The 20515-nt window shown below is 47.3% G+C and overlaps 9 protein-coding genes across 9 annotated transcripts; 4 read left to right on the forward strand and 5 right to left on the reverse strand.

Annotated features, from left to right (window-relative positions):
- Positions 1-306: 306 nt before the first annotated feature.
- Positions 307-3598, forward strand: FTJAE_4632 (heterokaryon incompatibility protein; the record flags this gene model as incomplete). The annotated part of the gene is made up of 7 exons (XM_037351056.1): positions 307-703; positions 754-1304; positions 1342-2402; positions 2990-3066; positions 3129-3236; positions 3400-3430; positions 3490-3598. The coding sequence occupies 7 exons, from the start codon at positions 307-309 to the stop codon at positions 3596-3598; spliced, it is 2334 nt and encodes a 777-aa protein (XP_037208344.1).
- Positions 3599-5552: 1954 nt separating this feature from the next.
- FTJAE_4633 (mannose-specific lectin) lies at positions 5553-5968 on the forward strand (the record flags this gene model as incomplete). The annotated part of the gene is made up of 2 exons (XM_037351057.1): positions 5553-5758; positions 5818-5968. 2 exons carry the CDS (start codon positions 5553-5555, stop codon positions 5966-5968), a joined length of 357 nt encoding a protein of 118 aa, XP_037208345.1.
- Positions 5969-6376: 408 nt separating this feature from the next.
- FTJAE_4634 (uncharacterized protein) lies at positions 6377-7054 on the reverse strand (the record flags this gene model as incomplete). Its single annotated transcript, XM_037351058.1, has 2 exons — positions 6377-6725; positions 6783-7054. The coding sequence occupies 2 exons, from the start codon at positions 7052-7054 to the stop codon at positions 6377-6379; spliced, it is 621 nt and encodes a 206-aa protein (XP_037208346.1).
- An 872-nt stretch (positions 7055-7926) lies between these two features.
- FTJAE_4635 (uncharacterized protein) lies at positions 7927-8795 on the reverse strand (the record flags this gene model as incomplete). The annotated part of the gene is made up of 2 exons (XM_037351059.1): positions 7927-8266; positions 8326-8795. 2 exons carry the CDS (start codon positions 8793-8795, stop codon positions 7927-7929), a joined length of 810 nt encoding a protein of 269 aa, XP_037208347.1.
- Positions 8796-9904: 1109 nt separating this feature from the next.
- Positions 9905-12184, forward strand: FTJAE_4636 (DNA excision repair ERCC-3; the record flags this gene model as incomplete). Its single annotated transcript, XM_037351060.1, has 1 exon — positions 9905-12184. One exon carries the CDS (start codon positions 9905-9907, stop codon positions 12182-12184), a length of 2280 nt encoding a protein of 759 aa, XP_037208348.1.
- A 1177-nt stretch (positions 12185-13361) lies between these two features.
- On the reverse strand, positions 13362-14369 carry FTJAE_4637 (ankyrin; the record flags this gene model as incomplete). Its single annotated transcript, XM_037351061.1, has 1 exon — positions 13362-14369. One exon carries the CDS (start codon positions 14367-14369, stop codon positions 13362-13364), a length of 1008 nt encoding a protein of 335 aa, XP_037208349.1.
- Positions 14370-14763: 394 nt separating this feature from the next.
- FTJAE_4638 (15-hydroxyprostaglandin dehydrogenase) lies at positions 14764-15894 on the reverse strand (the record flags this gene model as incomplete). The annotated part of the gene is made up of 5 exons (XM_037351062.1): positions 14764-15037; positions 15093-15384; positions 15438-15652; positions 15705-15753; positions 15804-15894. The coding sequence occupies 5 exons, from the start codon at positions 15892-15894 to the stop codon at positions 14764-14766; spliced, it is 921 nt and encodes a 306-aa protein (XP_037208350.1).
- A 512-nt stretch (positions 15895-16406) lies between these two features.
- Positions 16407-17335, forward strand: FTJAE_4639 (uncharacterized protein; the record flags this gene model as incomplete). Its single annotated transcript, XM_037351063.1, has 3 exons — positions 16407-16545; positions 16606-17183; positions 17294-17335. The coding sequence occupies 3 exons, from the start codon at positions 16407-16409 to the stop codon at positions 17333-17335; spliced, it is 759 nt and encodes a 252-aa protein (XP_037208351.1).
- Positions 17336-18176: 841 nt separating this feature from the next.
- On the reverse strand, positions 18177-19830 carry FTJAE_4640 (cytochrome P450 monooxygenase family 51 (sterol 14-demethylase); the record flags this gene model as incomplete). Its single annotated transcript, XM_037351065.1, has 3 exons — positions 18177-18245; positions 18295-19356; positions 19408-19830. The coding sequence occupies 3 exons, from the start codon at positions 19828-19830 to the stop codon at positions 18177-18179; spliced, it is 1554 nt and encodes a 517-aa protein (XP_037208352.1).
- Positions 19831-20515: the final 685 nt, after the last annotated feature.

Below are 20515 nucleotides of genomic sequence, written 5' to 3' on the forward strand. Positions count from 1 at the left end.
GGCCTCCCGGCGTTGTCAGCATGGCACTCTCCCATAGCCAAGTTGGATAATGTCTGCTAAATCTACCCATGAGACTATGAGTCGCGGTTGGCGGTAGTTGACTTTGAATAGCTTCATATAAAATGTGCGCATCTGATTAGAGGCTGGCCTGATCGAAGTCGGTGTTTCAGATGCCTTAACGATTTCCGGGCTGACTATTCACCCGTTCCGTACAGGGATCAGAGGAAGGGCATCGGAAAAGATCACGAAGAACAAATCTGACTCTATGAACCTGTTGGTAGAGACCTATCGTCTAAATCGGCTGCAATGTCTACACCACCAATCTCGCAGCTATGCAGGAACTGCTCACCGGTTCTAGATTTAGACTTCTTGCTGGACCATAACCCCATTAACAACAAAGGCTATCGTCCGTACGAGACAAGCAAGATTCTGTACCGGTTTGAAGACACTTGGCCTGAACTACCAGGCTTCGCGGCTTCCGCCGAATCTGGCTGTGGCTTATGCAAATCAATTCGAGACACTTTCGTTTCACAGTACCCTTCGACCGAGTACAAAGGGCCTGTTACTGGCTATGTGTCAAGGTCCGCGACATCGATTCAGGTGGAGCCAAGGAAGGTTTCCGATTACTCCGTCACTATATGTGAAGGCAGGGATTTGAATGATACACTCGCGTATGCACAATTCTTACCATGTTCCGACGACGGTACGTATGACTTTGTCTTTGGAGAATGAGGATGCACTAACTATAAGCAGATAGTATGCCGTTTCTGCGCCCTCCTCTTACAGAGGTTCTATCAGACCAAACGTTAAATTTCGCAAAAAGGTCCATTGATCATTGTGCATCGACCTGCCATCCATGGGAGCCTTCTGGCTCTACTCCTGCGAGATTGCTGGATATCGGCGAATACAAAGCGAATGGGCGCATAAAGCTCATACAGACGGAAGGGTTGCCCAGGGTGAGATACGCAGCGTTAAGCTACTGCTGGGGAAACGCAGATGATGCAGCGTACCAGCCCAAGACAAATTCCGCAAACCTGTCGGAGAGACTCGACGGATTTGGCATTGACGCAATGTCTCCCGTCGTTCGCGATGCTATCATAACTTGCGACGCGTTGGAGATGCGTTACTTATGGGTTGATGCGCTCTGTATTTTACAGGGCAAGGCTGATATAGCGGACTGGGAGGTGGAAAGCCAGAAGATGAACGACATCTTTCGTAACGCCTACGTTACGCTTTGCCCCTCGTCGTCGAACGGCTGCCGAGAAGGCTTTCTCGGTCAACGCAAACTTCACCCTGGCATCTGTGTCAAGACACACAATAACCTCGAATGCCGTATTCCAGAACGAGAGTCAAGAATATTCCATTATACCATATGACGTCAAGGCCATCACACCCTCCTTCATGTTCACCTTCGAGTTCACAGACTCCAAGTGGTACAGTCGCGCTTGGGTATGGCAGGAAGTCAACTTCTCCGCTAGACTGGTCATCTTTGGCCCGACGTTTGTCTTCTTTCGATGTCCGGAGATTCTGATCTGCGAGAACGGCGCAACAAATGACACGGCAGTTATCCAGAAAGGACTGAACGAGTACCACAGTAAGCGATACCAAGACGCACAGCCATTTGCGTTCTTCAGAACGTGCGCGGAAAGCATCTCGACCATGGATATCAGCTTTGAATCAGATCGCTTAGCTGCAGTCGCAGGTGTTGCCAAGCAGGTTTCTCCAGCGACGGGTAGTGAATATGCTGCAGGCCTATGGGTCGATGACATCTTTAAAGATCTGATATTTGAGAGAAATACTCGTGACAAGGGCGGGCTTGAGAAGTACGTTGAGTCGCTGAGGGATAGACATCTGGCCATAGGGCCTACATGGTCGTGGCCTGGGCATAGAGGTGGAGTCTCTTGGGATTCAAACTTCTCCTCCATGAATCGCGAGACTTTAGAGCTTGACGGTGGAGATTGGGAGTACGAGTGCGAATACCTCGATATCACCACTGACAAAGTTGGCGACAACTTGTTTGGCCAAGTAACCCGCGGCACTTTAGCGGTGACCACAAAAGTGGCATCTTTGGGAGAAATAGCAGCACATTGCGAGGGAGAAGATGATGAGCTGATAAAGAACATGTTGTTTACACCGGAGTATAGCAGCCAAATTGCCTGCGGTATTAAATGGAACTGGGACGTTGATGTCACGGACACGCCGAGGCACCTCGCTGAGAAGATTCTGGTCATCGCGTTCTCTACTTGCTTGTATGAGCTACGCAGTGAGATCGAAAACCTGTATGGATTGATGGTGTATCCGGCGGAGAAGGAGGGCGAATATTACAGAATAGGGTCCTTTGAAGCACAAAGTTCGGCTGATGACGATGAGGAGAAGGATACTGGGTATCTCATAGCACAGAAGTGGGAAGAGAAAGGCATTGTCATCATTTAGAATAGAACTTTATTACTTGTTATATAGAGAGCATAGGCGCTGAATTGACTACCTAGAAAACTGCTACTGAGCCCCGAGGAAAGGGGGCTTGTGGCGTAACGGTTAGGCGTCACTGGCCCGACCTAACAGCTGACTAGGTAGCTAAAGGTAGTAGGTTGAGAATCCCGTAGCCCCTAACCCTAAAAAAAAGCTAAAAACCGGGGTCTAATTACTAAAAATTACCCTAATTATAATACTAAGTTAACTTAGAACATAGTATTATTAACTATAGTATATTAACTAGTTAATAAGAAAGCTAGGAAAGGTAGGTTTAATTAGGAAATTATATTATTATTAGACCTAGTTTAGTATATAATAAAGGAGGGGTTATTACCTAAAGGCTTTCCCCTTATTAGCTTAATATTAGGCTAAGTATTATATTTCTTTAAGGCTAAAAGTAGGTTATTTTATAAATATAGTACTGTAATAGGTTAGTATATATACTATAATGCGAGATATGTTTAGATTAGTTCTGAGCAGTATAGTAATAGAATTATATTATATACTCTGCTACTAGCCTTTCTCGAGTTATGGTGCATGCGCTTGCACATTGGTTTGGTGGTGATAAGACTGGAGGACCTGAGAACCGCAATAGTACGTGTATTGCGAATGATCTTTTTTCAATCTTGTTCAATTCTAATCTGCTTTGTATCTAGTTCCCGATCAACAAGCTGTCGGAAAGGAGGGAGCCCTCGTCTGGCAGAAGCCCGATGGCAAACGCACCACTGATGCGAGTGTCGCGGACCTCAAGAAGTACCTTACATGTATGCTCTTCTGCGCTCTATCTTTAATTCTTACTTCCAATGAGAAGTCTTTGTCGTTGACAGTTCAATTACAACAGACAACTTCATGTGGGTTTCCAACTTGGCGCGCTCTCATGAGGGGCCAACGCTGGAAATTGTGGCCCAAGCAAAGCCACGTTCACAGCTGAGTCATATGCTCTTTTCGCATTAATGTTGTAAGTTGCCTGGAAAACCTCAAACTCAAATAACTCAGTGCTAATCATTTATCTTCTAGTTACATGGATAACTGGGATTGGGCTAATGATGGGAAGGCCAAGCCGTTTGTTGACGAAATGATCCCATGTGAGAGACTTCCCAACAGCAAGAAGGTTCGTTTGGGATAGACAAGAATCATTATTTAATCATTTGAGTTAGCTGTTAATGGTGCTTGAATATCTTCTAAAGTGCACTATTCTGCGAAGATGTATGGTGCAGTAGATCCATGGCGATGTACCAACGGCCTTGACATCATGAACTAACAGCCTTTGGTCCCTACGACTCATTTCGGTCTTCGCACATTGAAGGATGAAATCAGCTAGATGTATCACATGTCTCACCACCTTTCGTGGTAATCAGTGCACCAGACGTTGCACCAAGGAAACCGTTGGAAGTCTGTGGAAGGTTGGCATTGATGCATCGCTCAGATAGGATATTCTCTTTCATAGCTGTAATCTTCTCCTTGTTTGCCTGGATAAAGAGCAAACAGTTGTGCATTGCGGGGCCTCGTGAAACATGTCCTCGAGCAGCTGTGAAAGTGTTGCACACCGCTAAAGCAGCCACTGAACTTTCCTCAAGTGTAGATCAAAGGAAGAAGGCAAGGCATCTCCTGAGATAACAATGCGAGAGCATACCTGCAGCCACATATCCTATTCACTCGGTTGCCAGCGGCTTCGATTCCAGCCCGACTATGACATCAAGCAAGTCAAAGCAAGACAACTTCACATGCTAAGGATGAGCCGTGTCTGCTAGCGCCGTCAATACCCGGATAGCCAAGTTATAACTTGTCAGTGGCGGCGGCAATCTTCACCGCGTTATGCATCGAGACTAAACAGACAGATCTGCGGCTGCAAGATGGGACGGGACGGGACTTCACCCCGACCCTCCGATAACTTGCTCTTAGGCAGCCTTTGTTGTCATAAGTGACATGTACCGGGCAGTTGCGCCTCGAAGATGCATCTGCGGCACCTTATGCTGCATGTCTCACTACCCCGCCTCGTTGAGCTGTGAGCTTCACAACGGAATCTAAAGTCAGGCTAGTCCTTGGGGCACCATACCTGTCCGCGAACAACTTGGAACTTGGAATTGCCATTACATAGGAGTAGCAGGTGCATCATTGGCAGTCGTAATGCTTGTCGGAACCGAGAGTGAGGTTTCTGGGGGCATAATAAGCAACTTTGAATCCGACGAATGACGTCGCTATTTGCTGAACCAAAAAAAAAAAAAAAAAAGGCCGAGTACTGAGTCACGGGAAGTTCTGTGGCGGGCTGAATCTCAGACATAAGAGAGGGGTTCGGACGGGCCGCTTCTCTTTTAGGTGAGACATACAGAGTGTGCAACCAGGTACAGCGAAACCTGTCACAATTGAGATCTCTTCAAACCCCGCTTCCCCGTTGACGGGTTATCGGGAGCGAAAAATGATGTGTTTTCTGGCTCCTACCCACTGTTCGGTATCATCGTAGACTTCCTCTAAGAAGAAGTTTTCTCAATAGTGTAGCTAGGCAGTAAGATATGTGAACGGCGTTCGAGGAATCTGGTCTCATGAATAAAGGGACAAGATGTACCCAGGTCTTCCCCAGGCTCATCGTCACGATTGTGTAACTCAGGCCGACAGCCAGATCAGCAGTCCGCCCAATGGCATGATGCAGATGATTTCTCTTCTCTCAGAGCACATCACGGAAGACTGACTTACCGCTAGATCGTCGTCGTACCGTGTCTCAGTGCGTGGTTGGAATTTGATGTGCCGATGGCCCGGGGGGGAGAAAGTCATGCCAGTATCCTGTAAAATGCGACTAATACGTGCAACTACATGATGCACGGTGACATGGGGCAGTGATTCTGGAGATAATCGGACAGCCCGGATGGATTGTGGATGACAGTTGTGAGACAAGAGAACAGTTGTACGCGTAGGCTGATCTACAAGGTGTTTCTCGCCTGTTTCTCATGGTCACCCAGAGGACCCTTTGTCTATAAGAGCCCGCCAATCTCCCACCGAACCTGCACACAAACTATCAACTCACATCAGCACATCTTCACTCTTCTCTTCTTCTCTCAAACAATCCCCAACACAAATCACTCAAGATGGGTTATGGCACTCTCGAGAACGGCGACTGGCTCATGGTCGGCATGAGCATCTTCAGCAAAGACCGCTCCGTCGAGCTCCGCATGCAAGACGATGGCAAGCTCGCCATCTACTACAACAACCGCTGCGCCTGGCAGAGCACCGACCAGCAGATCAGCAACGCAAAGGGCGCCATTATGCAGGGTGATGGTAACTTCTGCATTTAGTAAGTCAATTCATGCTCCATCTATCCGTTTTATTATGTTGTTGACTCATATGTTACAGCGACAAGAATGGCAAGGCTACTTGGCACACCAACACTGCTGCTCCCAGCGGTGACAACAAGACCTTTGTCTCTGTCCAGGATGACGGAAATCTTGTCCTGTACAAGAATGGGGGAGCTACTCCCATCTGGTCTTCCAAGAGCAACAAATAAGTTGGATGGCTGGCTTGACCGTCATGTGAATCTGGTTGTTGGCGGGTACAGTTAGGGATTGAGATACCTAGACAAGTTCTACTTGCCAAATGATGCATTCCTCATATCACATATAGCCACCAATAAAGTTGAATCTGGAAGAGATACCGCATTTTGTATCAAGTGCCCATGTGTCCTGTCTTCACAGATCCCCCATCTTTGTTTTGCGCTTCGTTCAACTGTTCCCATGATATCTCCCAACCACGAAAACTTGTCAAGGATTGGCACCGCCTAGAATCCACCACAGTCAATTCGTTTTTGATTATAATATGTCGAATCTAATAATGTTATTTAAATATACACATGAGAAGTTAAGTCTGGAAAGTGTTTGGAAGTCTAAAGAAATACCCCAATAAAATCCGGAGAGCCTTACGCGCTGCAAACGCTCGTGAATGCAAAGCTGTCGAGATCGATCTGGATTGTGTCCCAGTCTCCTCTACAGGTAATGGCAACCTCTACATCTGCTTGCGCGACAGTCTGACCTAAAGTAGACCAAGACACGCTACCTGACGTCCAATCACCAGTGACCAAGCCTATGTTCAAGGGAACGGTCGTATCCTCCCCGATCTTGACCTGGAGATCACATGCAGTGGTCATACCAACCCTGGCAACAACAACCCGGTAATAGTAGGAGAATTCGTAGGCGCCGTTCAGGTTCGTTAGGGTCTGCTTGATGTATTCTCTCCCCTGGCTCTGACCAGCGTTGTAGAACATGGTCCTGTTGCACAATGTATTAGCATGTATATAACAGAAATCGTTCGCTAGAGTAGCGTACAGAGCCGTAGTTCCAGCTTGAGTTTCCCGATTGGTGATCATAGCGTTGCCGGTCCAGGGTGCATAGCTGCTGAGATAGTCATCAAAACCCGGGTTAACAAGCAACTGGGTTTCAACGCAGCCTGGCACAGCAGTGGTGGTGGTTGCTGCGAGGGTAGTCGTGGTAACGGCAGCGCTTGTCACGGCCGTTGTTGATGGTCGACAAAGGCCGGCCTCGGCTCCGGCAAGGAACCCGGTAAGGGCCACGATCTTGAGGAGGGTAGAGCGGACCATTCTGGCGTGCGTGACGGAAAATAAATGTTTAAACGAGTGGATACGACCGCAGGGATTGCAGCGTCGTTAGAGAGAATGTGAATACCGAGACGTTGCGAGAGGCAAAATTTAAGTAAAGGTGTTCCCATCTGTTTATCCCCTTTTAAATCCTCGCACCAGTATCTACGGAGTAAACATCAGTTCATTCTTGCAGCTGTACCTGGCGCTAAACAACGGCTTGGCAGGAGGCTATTGCCAATAATTCACTCCAGCTAGTCACCTTTGGAGATAGTATGCATACGGACCCGTCAGCAACGCCACCGTAGTCCATTTGGCCAAATAAATCAACGGACAACCAACAACCAACACTTTAGCCAGGGGCTCTGGCTTATTTATTCCGCCGTTGGCCAACCCCAAGCCTTTGGCATTCCGTTCATGCTCAAGAGCTTAGATCAACCGTAAAGCCCAGCATTTTCAGACTTTAAACTGTCATGATAATTGAAGATTTGTTATCAAGTTCATGAAGCTGCATTACACTGACAGAGTGGTCAAACAGGGGCATTGTACCACTGGAGATAATGGCATTTCTAACATGTTGTAATAAGGTGCGTGATGGAAGTTCTAGCTGTCGCTGCCATGGACAAACGTTTGCAGTCGGTATGCTGAATGTCATCTTGCTCACAACGTGTTATCCTGGGTCACCGCAGTCCTCGGCATAAACTTGGCCAGTATAGCTCGTCAAGAAAGCGAAATGATCAACTTGGAAAAGGCGTTATGCTGATTACGTCTGTTGGTAACAGCGTAATGGGCCCTGTAAGAATATGTACCAAATACATCAGAAGGTAAGCCTCAACGCCCCAGCACCTCTAAAGCTGCTCTAATACCGCAAACTCCTAAGCGTCGCAAACTCGCGTAAACGCAAGAGTATCAACGTCAACCTCAATGCCAGTGAACTCTCCATAACAGGACAAACCAAACTCGACCTCTGCCTGTGCAATTGTAGCAGCACCCATATCCATGATGACGCTGTATGTCTTCCAGCCACCGACGCTGTCACCTATTTCGCCGTAAGTACTTACAGATCCAGCCGTGAGCTGAATATTGCAAGTGAAATCAGCACCTTGGCTGATACTGACGACTCGGTAGTAGTAGGAGAATTTGTACTGGCCGCTCAGATTCTGAAGGGTCTGCTTGATGTAGTAATCCGGTACACCGTTGACGAATGTCATGGAGCTAGTTCGCAGTTTATTAGCATGGGAAGAGTAAAGATGCGGATTTTGAGTCAAACGTACAGTGCGTTGGTGCCGGATTGGGGCTGGTTTTGGGTGAGGGCGGCGTTGCTGGTCCAAGGTGCAATGTCACTGTTGCTGTCGTCGAAATTTGGGTTGACAAACAGCTGGGTTTCGACACAGCCTGCCGCTTCAGTAGTCGTGGTAGACTCTGCCTCAGTTGTAGTAGTAGGCTCCGCGACGACTGTAGTGGTAGATCCAGCCTCGGTCGTGGTGGTAGATCCTGCCTCAGCTGTAGTCGTAGTGTCTAGCAGGGCTGTAGTGGTAGTCTCCTCTGCAATCGTAGTGGTTGTATCCGCCAGGCTCGTAACGGCAGTCGTATCGATTGACGTCGCGGTAGTATCAGCGACAACCGTCGATGTTGTCTCGGCAAGGCTTGTCGCAGCAGTCGTCCTCGGCTTACAAGGACCGGCTTCGGCGCCGAGGAGCAGCGTAGCAATAGCTGCTAGGTTGAGCAAAGAAACGCGAACCATGATGTTGCAGTGGTTGAAACGAGTGGATACGACTGCAGATATCGCAGCGTGAGGTTAACGAATGTAATTATTGAGGGGCTGCAAGAGGCAAGTCTGAATTGCAAACACCAAGTGCCAGGCTCCCCCTTTTGTTTTATTATTAGTTACCAACAAATATTGTTAGCTCTGCTTTGCGGCTGCAGTAGTCCTGACGCTAAGGAGGCTATTGCCAATAGTTCGTGACGCTATTGAGAAAATGATCAAGTTAAGCATAAGACACTAACCGACTTCGGAAATATTATGCTTATAGCAAAGATGTCGTACAGGCCTATGCAGGTCCCGGTAACGCACTCAGCAAATGATGTCGTTTCAATTGCCAGCAAAAGATCCACGTCACCAGCCAACACGAACAAGCCTTTTGCAGGTGGTGAATTCAGGCAACTGCTGAACACCGAGCTTGTACTGTTCTCCCTCTGTTTTTGGGGCTGAGATATGCGCAATCCGAGACGACTTCTAAAATAAATTAAGTCATACTTTAACTGACAGATCAGCGGTGTAGGCGATGAACTTTAAGTCCTAAACCAGACGACGGTGAAATAAAGGCGAAATCTCAGTGCCGGGTAGCTCGTTGCCTAACATTCTTGGCACTGGATGTAATAACTCAGTTTAGAATATAAATGCTTTATTAGTTAAAGCTCTAAGCTTTACTGTCTATGCTTTAGATGTATTTTATCTAATAGGCAATTAAATTAAATATCTAAAGCTTTAGCTAATATAATAAGTCAAGACCCAAGTGTCGAGTGTAATTGAGACAAAGGTCTGGACTCCGTAGACGCCCAGGATATGCCAATTACCAACAATAGATAAAGTATTTTCCTTAAATATCAGTATACTATGTGTTTTAATCCTTGTGAGTAAGGAAAAATTAGCTGAGATTCATTCAAGCTCAAAAAGGCATTCAGTGAGATTATGTTCAACTTGTATTTCCTGGTCTGTTACTTCACGTGACAGATGTCTGTTAGTCATCCGTGTTCTCCCGCAATGTTCTTTGTTCTCAGTGTCAGCTGCCTAAAGCCCAGTCTCACCTCTCTCAATCCCTCCATAGCTTTCTCTGCTTATATAAAATAATAATGTCGCTCAAACGAAAGGCGCAAAACGCGACTATTGACCTCAGAAACATCGTCAAGCGTGATTTCTCATATCTTGCTACCAATCCCGATAGCGCCAACCGTCCATTATGGATTGACCCCGAGAAAGGATACATTATTCTGGAACGCTTTCATCCGTTGGCGGATTTAGCAACTGACTTCCTTGTCACTATTGCGGAACCTCAATCAAGACCTGCTTTTCTCCACGAGTACAAGATCACGCCGCATAGTCTCTACGCTGCTGTCTCAGTTGGTCTGAATGGTGAAGATATCATCAGCACTCTTGACAAGTTTCTCAAGACAGAGCTTCCGCAGAGTATCAAAGAGTTCATCAGATCGTGCACCAAGAGCTACGGAAAGGTGAAGCTTGTTTTGAAGAGCAACAAGTACTTCGTCGAGAGCAGTGATGCAGATGTACTTCAAACTTTACTGAAAGACAGCATTATCGGCCCTCTTCGAGTGTTGGGCTCTGATGAGATTACTACAACGAGCGCGCCAGCTTTGAGTGGCTTGGTCATTCCAGGAACAAAGAACGCGGCCGGGGCTCAACAAGCGGATCTCTTGCAAGCCGTGAACAAAGACGCTTCAGAGCCGGATCACATTGAGGCCGTTCTCAATGATGAAGATAACGATGACGAGCAAGAAGCAGTTCATGCCTTTGAGATTCCCGACAGCGCTGTTGAAAGCGTCCAAAAGCGCTGTCTGGACCTGTCCTACCCCATCCTAGAAGAGTACGACTTTCGGTGTGACAGCATCAATCCCGACTTGGACATTGACCTGCGCCCAAACACCCAAATCCGACCCTATCAAGAGAAGAGTCTCAGCAAAATGTTCGGCAATGGTCGCGCCAAAAGCGGCATCATAGTCCTCCCCTGTGGCGCGGGCAAAACCCTCGTCGGCATCACAGCAGCATGCACCATCAGAAAAGGCGTCATTGTTCTCTGTACAAGCTCTGTCTCCGCCGTTCAATGGCGCAACGAGTTTCTCAAATGGTCAAATATCAACCCAGAAGACATCAATACTTTTACGTCTGACAGTAAGGGGAAGTTCTCTGGGAGTACTGGCGTTATTGTGACGACTTATTCAATGGTTACGAATAGTCGCGAGCGCGCGCATGACTCCAAGAAGATGATGGACTTCTTGGCAGGACGGGAATGGGGATTGATGCTTCTCGATGAGGTACATGTCGTTCCGGCGAATATGTTTCGACGTGTTATCTCGTCGATTAAAACGCACTCTAAGCTTGGACTTACAGCTACGTTGCTGCGCGAGGATGACAAGATTGATCATCTCAACTTTCTCATCGGGCCGAAGTTGTACGAGGCGAATTGGATGGAACTGTCGCAGCAGGGCCATATCGCCAAGGTGCAATGCGCTGAGGTCTGGTGTTCTATGCCGACTGTCTTTTACGAGCAATACCTCCAGGTTTCGTCTCGTATGAGACGGACGCTAGCCGCCATTAATCCGTCCAAATTCCAGGCTTGTCAATATCTTATCAACTATCATGAGGCGCGCGGCGATAAGATCATTGTCTTCTCTGATGAGCTCTACTCCTTAAAACTCTACGCATATAAGCTGAAGAGGTATCTTATTTACGGGGGAACAAGCCAAGAAGAGCGACTCAGGGTTCTTGATCATTTCCGCCACAACCCTGAAGTGAATACCTTATTCCTGTCCAAGATCGGCGATACATCGCTTGATCTCCCAGAGGCAACTTGTCTTATCCAGATATCCTCACAATTCGGCTCCCGCCGTCAAGAAGCACAGCGCCTCGGCCGCATCCTGCGAGCAAAGCGTCGAAACGACGAGGGCTTCAACGCCTTCTTCTACTCCCTCGTCTCCAAGGATACATCCGAAATGCACTTTGCGTCAAAACGGCAGGCATTCCTCATTGATCAAGGTTACGCGTTCAAAGTCATCACCAAGCTAGATGGTATCGAAAAAACACCCGATCTCGCATTTCCTACTCCCTCTGAACAAAGAGAATTGTTGCAGGGCACGTTGGTTGATAATGAAACGGCGGTTGATGATGAATTTGCTGCGGATGATCTCTGGGGTGGGGAGAAGACTGGTGGAAAAGGGAAGGGAAAGACTACGGTGAGGCGCGTCGCGGGTTATCTTGATCAACTTAGTGGTGTGCAGGATATGGCGTACGTTGAACGCAACTCATCTGCCAACAAGGGTCTGAAGAGAAAAAAAGGTGAAAAGAGTGGGTTTTTCAAGAAGATCGATAGAGACAACAAGCGACGGAAGAACAAGTGATGGGTCTCTTGTCTGTCACTGATATCCTTCATCTTTAAAAAGAATAGCTTTGGTAGATTCAGATAAATACAGGCTGGTATCAGGATGTCCATCAAAGGATTCCCTAGCTTACCTATATCCTTCTGTCACTTAGGGTCTATGTCTCAATCCATGTGTAGAAAGCTTTGATGTATTTACCTTCAGGCCTTTGCATATTATCTTACAACTCCTGGCATCTTTTGTTGTCATGTCTTTGAATGGAAAAAATGAAAGACGTTGGCAAGATAGCTTATTGTTGATGCTTATAAAAGTGTCGCTCTTTGTGATGTTCTATTTTTAATCCATTCCTTTGTCTAAACTGTATTCTTTGTTAGTGATGTCTTCAAACAATGAGGTTCAACAAGGAATGAGAGATGAGTGATACCTACTGATATTGTCTATCAATAGAATTGCTGTATATTTATCCACTGGTCACTCGTTCCTCGCTCCTTCACTGATCCTCACAAACTGCTTTTAACATATTATCATCAACACTTATTACTTACAAAACTTACAGACGTACGCTGACATCACTGTCTTCCTATATCTTATCTCACTGGAGCCCTTTTAACTAACTGTTCTTATCTGAATGGCTACCATTTTCGATCTCAGGCAAGTCTGTGCGAACCTTGAAGCTCTCGGATGTCCTCAACGTGAGTCATAACTCGATGTCATTCTTATCCCATGGCTTATTAACATCTACTAGACAACCAGAGCATCATCCTGCAGACTAAGGCGTACAGCAATTCTGGTAAGATACTCACTGGGAAAGATCTCTCTGTTTATATGGAGAAGAAAGCACTCTTGACGTTGATCAAGAACTACTAAGGCAGGTTCCATCATATTATAAGTCTCTTCTATCGCTTCTGGTATTTGCTGGCGTCTGATTTGGGAGGATTGCTGTTTAGATTGGCCGCTTCATAGACCAGACCTGAGAATCCATGAGTGTTAGATTTAGTGGAATATCACCAGCCATAGAATATAAGATTAGGTTATCGACTAACGTGTAGCAACTTAACGTCACACAAACTGGGCCTAATGCCTCACTGCCGCCATATTAGTATCCGTGATAACATGTGTACAGCCTTAGTACAGATGAGTTGATCGACAGGCCTGAGCCACGTGTATGACTAACTTGGAGATTGACTTCTCATATATTCTAAGCCTTTGTGTGAAATACAACCCTAATCGGGGTCTCAAGCCATTTAACCATAGCCGTCGCATTCTTATCTTCATGGTTTCTCCGCAACTCATCCTGTGCCAGCTTCAACGGCGAAATCCCCTTCTTATTCTGCTTCCTCACATCTGCACCACGCTTCACCAACCACTCCACCGCACTAACTCTCTTCTTCATCACAGCATGGAGTAACGCCGTGCTCCCCTCATTATCATTCGCATCTATTTGCGCGCCGCACTTGATCAAGTAATCCATGGCAGACGTTTGTTGACTCTGCACAGCTGTGATCAGAGGCGTCAGGCCTTTGTTACCGATTCTGTTGACGTTCATGCCTCTTTCCTCGAGAAGATATCTGATTATGTTGAGCTGCCCCCGCTCACAAGCGATGATGAAAGCTTCCCAGCCGGGAACACCCTCCTCGCTATCGTCGTCGCAGCCCTTTTCGAGCAGATACCTAACAACCTCAAGATGACCTTTCCCAGCAGCCATGGTAATTGGAGTCCCTCCCGTACCGAGGAATACCGGTCTTGTGGCACAGATATCAGCTTTCGCTCCTGTTTCCAGAAGTAGCTTGATAATGTCCAGGTAGCCGCCGTATGCTGCCCAGTTAATGGCACTGCCATCACCAGGAAGAACACCGAAACCAACATCCATGCGGATATCCATATCAGCGCCGCGAAGGAGGAGGACGTGGACAGTGTCCAAATGCCCGTTGTATGCCGCGTACCCAAGGGCCGTCCAGCCATGGTGTTTCCCATCGATGGGAACGTTTTGTTCAAGTAGCTCAACTAATTGGACGGTGTCGTTTGTTTTCGCAGCTCCGACTAGACTCTCCACTGTGTTGGGAGTCCTCTGCGATACTATTTCTATGTGGGTTCGGTTGCGCGGGAGGTGTTTGTTGGCAAAGCAGTATTGGCAGAATCGTTCACCACAGGAGCAGCAGACATTACCAGGCTTTTCCTCACATTTAGCGCACGTGTCTTCGTCCATCGCTCATCCATGCAGGATAATCTTCTACCGGTTAGTTTTGCGCTGCCGAATGGGTGCGGCCTTCTCATTATTTGGACGCTCCTTCATTATTGCACTCCGCACGAGGCATAAGGCCTTGAACCTCAGCCGCATTCAAAGGACGGCAAAACGCCCGTGGGCATATCACTAATTCAAGTCTACAGGTCAATAGTTCCGCGCTAGTGTTCAGCTCAACATTCTGAAGGAGGGTTGCAGATTAGCGCTCACCAATAGGTAAGTCATATTGCTCAGCCGACTTTGGTACTTTGAACATGTTACGTTTATGCCTCATTGGGCAGAAAACATAATTGTGATGCTCTTTGCCTTTATTTAATTCTTCAGTTTCTTGATGTTCTGATGTCAGTAGAACAGCATTCTATGGAAAAAGCCCAAGATCAACTGGTGCGTTACGCATTTGATCCTCCTGTATTTCCTGGATCAAACCTTCAGGATAATCCTCGATGTCAAGATCCATATATCCACGAGGAGCCCATTTCCGCGCGCAGACAAAGAGTTTCCTTCCATTGATACTGGCATCAGATAGGATCCTCAGCGCGCACTCGCCAGCATCTTCAGCCATTGCGAACTTAACCCCCGATCTCTCCACTTGGTCGAACTGGTCTTTGGAGAGAATACCTGTGCGGATATACCTGCATAGCCAATTAGTCAAAAGACTTCAAGTGCCCCGGAACGACGAGTGATTACCATGGCGCAATGACATTCACCCGGCTCCCATAGTAGAAAGCTGTTCTTCGCAAAGCATGCATTATTCTGCGGACCGCCCACTTCGTGCTGCTGTACTCAGGTGACCTTGGAACATCGAGAAACCAAGCGCCTGAGCTGATAAGGATCAAACAGGTATCTTCTTGCTCCTCGTTGACTTCGGTACCATTCTGGGACACGAAATAGTGCATGGCTAGCTTTGATGTATACAGCGCTCCTTTCAGGTTCACATCGATGATCTGCAAGTCTGGCTTCTTCGGTTCCTGGTCTTTGCCTGCGAAGTGGATGTGAGAGATGCGTGAGGCACAGTGGGGACGGAGCTCTTACCGTCAAAAGTGAAAGTCTGGTCTTCTTTTGTCATCCCAGCATTAGCTATCACGTAGTGAATCTTTCCAGACGAAGATAGCTGAACGGCTTGCTTGAACAGGCGAACTTGATTTTCCCAAACGGTCGCATCACAGTGAACGAACTTTGTGCCGGTAAGTTCAGAAGCCAATTTCTCCCCAGAGTCGGCGTTCTTATCACCGATTACAACTTTCGCACTGACACAAATCAGCACTCATGAACTGTAGAGTCCTATGAGATTGCGCATACCCTGAGCTGCGCAAGGCCCGGACATATGCCTCCCCAATGCCACTTGCACCTGAGAAGTTAGCTAACCTACACCATAGCTTTGATTTCGGTGAAGCTGACCTCCAGTGACGATGGCAACTTTTTCAGCGATTTGTTCTTTGTTGAAGTCAATGCCGCAGTTTACCGGGGATGAGACACGATATGGAGGCATGATAAAAAGAAATTATGTCTCGGTCGAGCAATCATAGGCTTGCTTAGGATCTTTGGAGAATTCGAAGATGATGCTGAGTATGGGTGTAATAAAATCATTCTTGCCCAGGTGTTAGCTCACGCTCTAATTAAATCTCCCATAATGCTTCTTAGTCGCTCCTTGCCACTATCCATCATATAATACGTACTTATGCGAGTTGATGATATCGTCAAACGAGAAGCTCCCACTTCCTCTTCGGACCGACTTCCCTGGCTGTCGGACTCATCCAATGATAAGCTCTATGGATGAGACTATACCCTTCTCAGAGGCACTAATGCAACCTGCTGACAGAGTGGAGTTAGCCATTCCAGCTCCGATGGAGGAATTCACGTGCCTACCATGATGACGCCTCCAGCATCCAACGATTTTCTCTCCTGATTCATCCCATCAATTCTCAAAAGGTATCACATAATTCTCTCATAATCAGCCATATACATCAATCTATCAGCAACCGGCATACACAACACAACACGATGTCTGATCCACAAAAGATTGCCATTGAACCAATGGCTCAGCAGCTTCTTGTCCAGAAACCTGGGGAGGACTGGACTGGGGTTACTAGTACTGCACAACGACGAAAACTGCAGAACCGGCTGAACAAGAGGTCACAATGTGAGTGTATCCTCTAGCCTCTACTACGGAGGTACATCTCTTACCTAATGCATTTGGCAGATCTCAGGAAGCGTCAACAACAGGAACAAAACCGGCTTGCTTCTAACATCGTCGGTCAAGCTGGTCTACCCGCCGAGTCCATGCCTTCAATAGCACTCGCTCTCCAAGGTCCGCCCGATGCCATGTTTGAAGTCATTCGCCAAACATGCGAAGTTTACGAGAGACCTGATAAGAGCGAACGGGTGTTTGCAATTGCGTGCAAAGCGTACATGGACTACACCATGAACGCCCCTCGAATATCACAGCTTCCACTGCTGATCAGTCTCAATGTTACAATAGCGGTAGCCAACAACGCTACACTATTGGGATTTGATCGTGCGCTGATGTGCATTGAAGAAGCTATATCGCCTTTCAACATCAATGGACCTTTTGGGGCAGATTATCATCCCCCAAGGGCGCTTGAGCCTACAGAAGTGCAGAAGACAGTCTTGCATCATCCATGGCTTGACATATTTCCTTTTCCTAAGTTCAGAGATAATGTCATTCTGGCGGCGGATGCTGAATTACTAGACGATGGTGAGCTATGTGAGGATATATCAGAGATCAACTGGGAGAATGTTGAGAAGCCAAGTTTGATTGTATGGGGAGATTCATCTGTGCCAAATTCTTGGGAGGCTTCACCTTGGTTTTTGAGAAAATGGGGCTGGTTGCTCCAAGGATGTCCTGAGCTTATAGAAACGACGAATAGATGGCGGCAGAGTCGGGGAGAGAAGTTACTGAAGTGGAATAATCAGTAATATTGAGAATTTAACAATAACTGTTTCGTGACCAGCGAAGCTATCAGCACCCTGCTTTAGTGCAGCCAACTACGTCGCCATACGGCACTACATACCTCATCATGCCCTACCAAAACTGCGTAATGAAACAGTCTTTAGGCTTCATACATTTCGAAACCCTTGTATGTCCAGAAAGCTAACCTGCAGCCTTGAAAGCTTCGTTCAAAGGTAGAGATGATCGTCGTCCCTAACTCGGCATCGCACAGAGGGCCTGTTGCGAACCTGGACGCTCAACAATTGGATACGGTCGTGTGGCCCAATGGCAAGGCGTCTGACTACGAATCAGAAGATTCTGGGTTCGATCCCCAGCATGATCACATTTTTGGCCTTGGTGATGGTAGTACGGTCCACTTAGTTCGCTCAAGGCTGATCACATTGCAAGACCATGACTTGCCGAGGCCTATCCCCGAACTAGCTCCGGCAGCTGACGTCTCTTTTAGTCATGGCTGCCTGGGACCTCCATTCAAGACTGAGCTTTCCAACTTGCACTGTCACATACGATCATACCCACTGGAGAATTCGGGATCCCGTCTGCTCTCCCATAGACAAGCCAGTGAGGGGCGAATTAGTAGTTGGCTCGGTGACGACCAGTGAATACCCGCTGTTGTATGTTTTTGGCTTGTGAAGCCTGTATTCCTTTTTGTCTAGACGTTACTAGCAGAGTCGCTTGTAGCCCATAGTACAGCACCACGTTGGGGGGGGGGTTACGGAGCATGTTGATACAGATGGCGACTTGCTTCCTGTTGTACCGCGCTGAAAGAAGTAACATTTCTATCTCACTTTCTAGATTCTATTCTAGTCAGTCTCCGTATTACGACGAGTCCATCTTATAACAGCTGGGTTCATAGGCCTAAAGAACATTGACTGGAGCAACGGTCAGTAAGAACACTTCAACAATGGGGGGAGCGCTTACCGAGTAGTCAGGCGCAGGAAGAGGTGCCTTTGGATCAGGCTGCTCAATATGAAGCAATCTCACAAACGTTGCGATAATCGCACCAAGCTGTGCATACGCATAGTTCTCCCCAACACAACGATGTCGCCCCGCTCCAAAAGGCAGATACGGACTACTAACTGACTTGCTCATCATACCGAACCCATAATCGACTGTCTCCCCATTCTTAACATCATCAAGAGACTCAATCTTATCCCAACGATGAGGATCCCATTCCATAGGTCGAGGGAAGAATTCCTCAGAGCGTGCTTGTGTGCCGGGTGAAGCGAGGAGAGTATGTGATGGAGGAACGACCCAGTCTGTGGCGGGAACTCGCATAGGTGACTTGACTTGTCGGAGGATGGAATGAATGGGACTGTGGAGGCGTAGAGTCTCCTTGATGACCTGTCCATTGAGGGTCAACTTCTGTAGATTCTCCCACGTCAATGGCTCCGGCGGTGATCCCAAAACCTCAATTTGCTCATCATACAACTCTTGAACAAGATGCGGTTTATGCGCAAGGTTGAGAAGTAACCAAGCACCACTCGCAGCAGTGTTATGCTGTCCACCCATGAGAATGGCAATCAACATCCTCGCCGCATGATGATCCGGCAAATCCTCGCCATCCTTGTATTTAGCATTCATAAGCGTCCAAACCATATCAGTCTCACCACCTTGATTACCCATCTCACGACGCTTGCGAATGATATCGCTGAATAATTGCTCCATGACTTTTCGCGCGTGATCGCGTCGGAAGTTCTGTGGTAAGGGAAGACCGGGTAGTACGAAGTTGATGGGCTGGAAACCGTCATCGAGATGACGATAGAGCGTTGCGAATGTGCTGTCGAACATGGAGCGGACTTCGTTGCCGAGGAGGGAACCTGCTGCGGTGTAGATTGTGATTTCGGCCATTACCTCGGTGATGTTGACGATGCCGGTGTTGCCTTTGAAGTATGGTGAGGTTGTAATATAGTCTTCGACTTCTTTGACGAATTTGGGGATGTAGCATCGCAAGGAGTCAGTCGTGAGACCAAGTTTGAGCAGCTACCGATGAACCATTAGCATTCCGCTCTCCAGATGATAATGCTGGCTTACCCTCTTCTGATCCATAAACCTCGCATTAGAGCAATCATAAACAACCTCCCTCCCAAAAACAGGCGTCGTAAGCTTCCCATAAACATCCTCAGCATTAAGATCCGCATGCCTCCCATTCAAGATAAAATCATTGCCCTTCGGCCCCAAAAAGACAGTCGTCTTTTTACCCAGCAGAATAAACGTGAAACAATCTCCATACTTGGCTTGACAGTCGAAGAAGAATTTATACGGATCGATTCCATACTGGACTGTACTGCCGATCAGTGGAAAGATGTGAAATACAACTGGGGGGCGGTGAGGATTCGGGAACCAGAGCTGTTTGATGACGTTGGTGATTGTCGCGATGAGGATGATGAGAAATGCTGTTATTGGGATGGAGAAAGAGAGCGGAAGGGACCGCCAGTTGGTGTAGAGGGCGTTCATGATGATGCCCTTGATGAGAGGTTGTGATGAGAATTTGGGGTTACTCAACAAAAAGAAATTGGTGGTCAGCACTATCGAACGATCAGGAACCAATCTGGGTCGAGAGCAAGTGATAATGAGTCAGCCTTATCGGAGCCCTCGGGTCGGCAGATCATCTTGTTCCTGAGAACAGCGCTAGGATGCCCCCTCACTAACATTAGTGGCGATCCCTGCCGCGACAGGCTCGATTGGCCATTCCGTACAGACGAACCTCAGCATCTGAGCTTGTAATAAATGTCCTGATTTTTGCTTTAAATCAAGAAGAATCAGCTTGAAATGAATGTCCTTCAAGAATGCGATTTTAATGGAATGACATCTGCAAGGAATGAGAGGCTGAGGGGACCGCACTTGATCAAACTGGCCTCTCTGACTCGGACCCAATCAGCACTCTCCATTGGCCATATAGATAGCAACGATCCGCTTCTTGAATGCATTGCTACAGATGTTCCCGGTCCAAACGCATTCAGACTCAAGTTTTGGTCTAATTTGCTACTTATAAAGCAAGATGGATACTACTACTCATTTTCAGAATATATAAGGAAGATGCGTCCAGGAGACAGTGCAGCAAAACATTCAACCCCATCCACTCCCAGTCTCAATCGTTTCCCACATAGAGCCTCTTTTAAATTCAATATCTTACAATAGA

Source organism: Fusarium tjaetaba, assembly GCF_013396195.1.
Source record: "Fusarium tjaetaba strain NRRL 66243 chromosome Unknown NRRL66243_c0000087, whole genome shotgun sequence".
NCBI lineage: Eukaryota > Fungi > Ascomycota > Sordariomycetes > Hypocreales > Nectriaceae > Fusarium > Fusarium tjaetaba.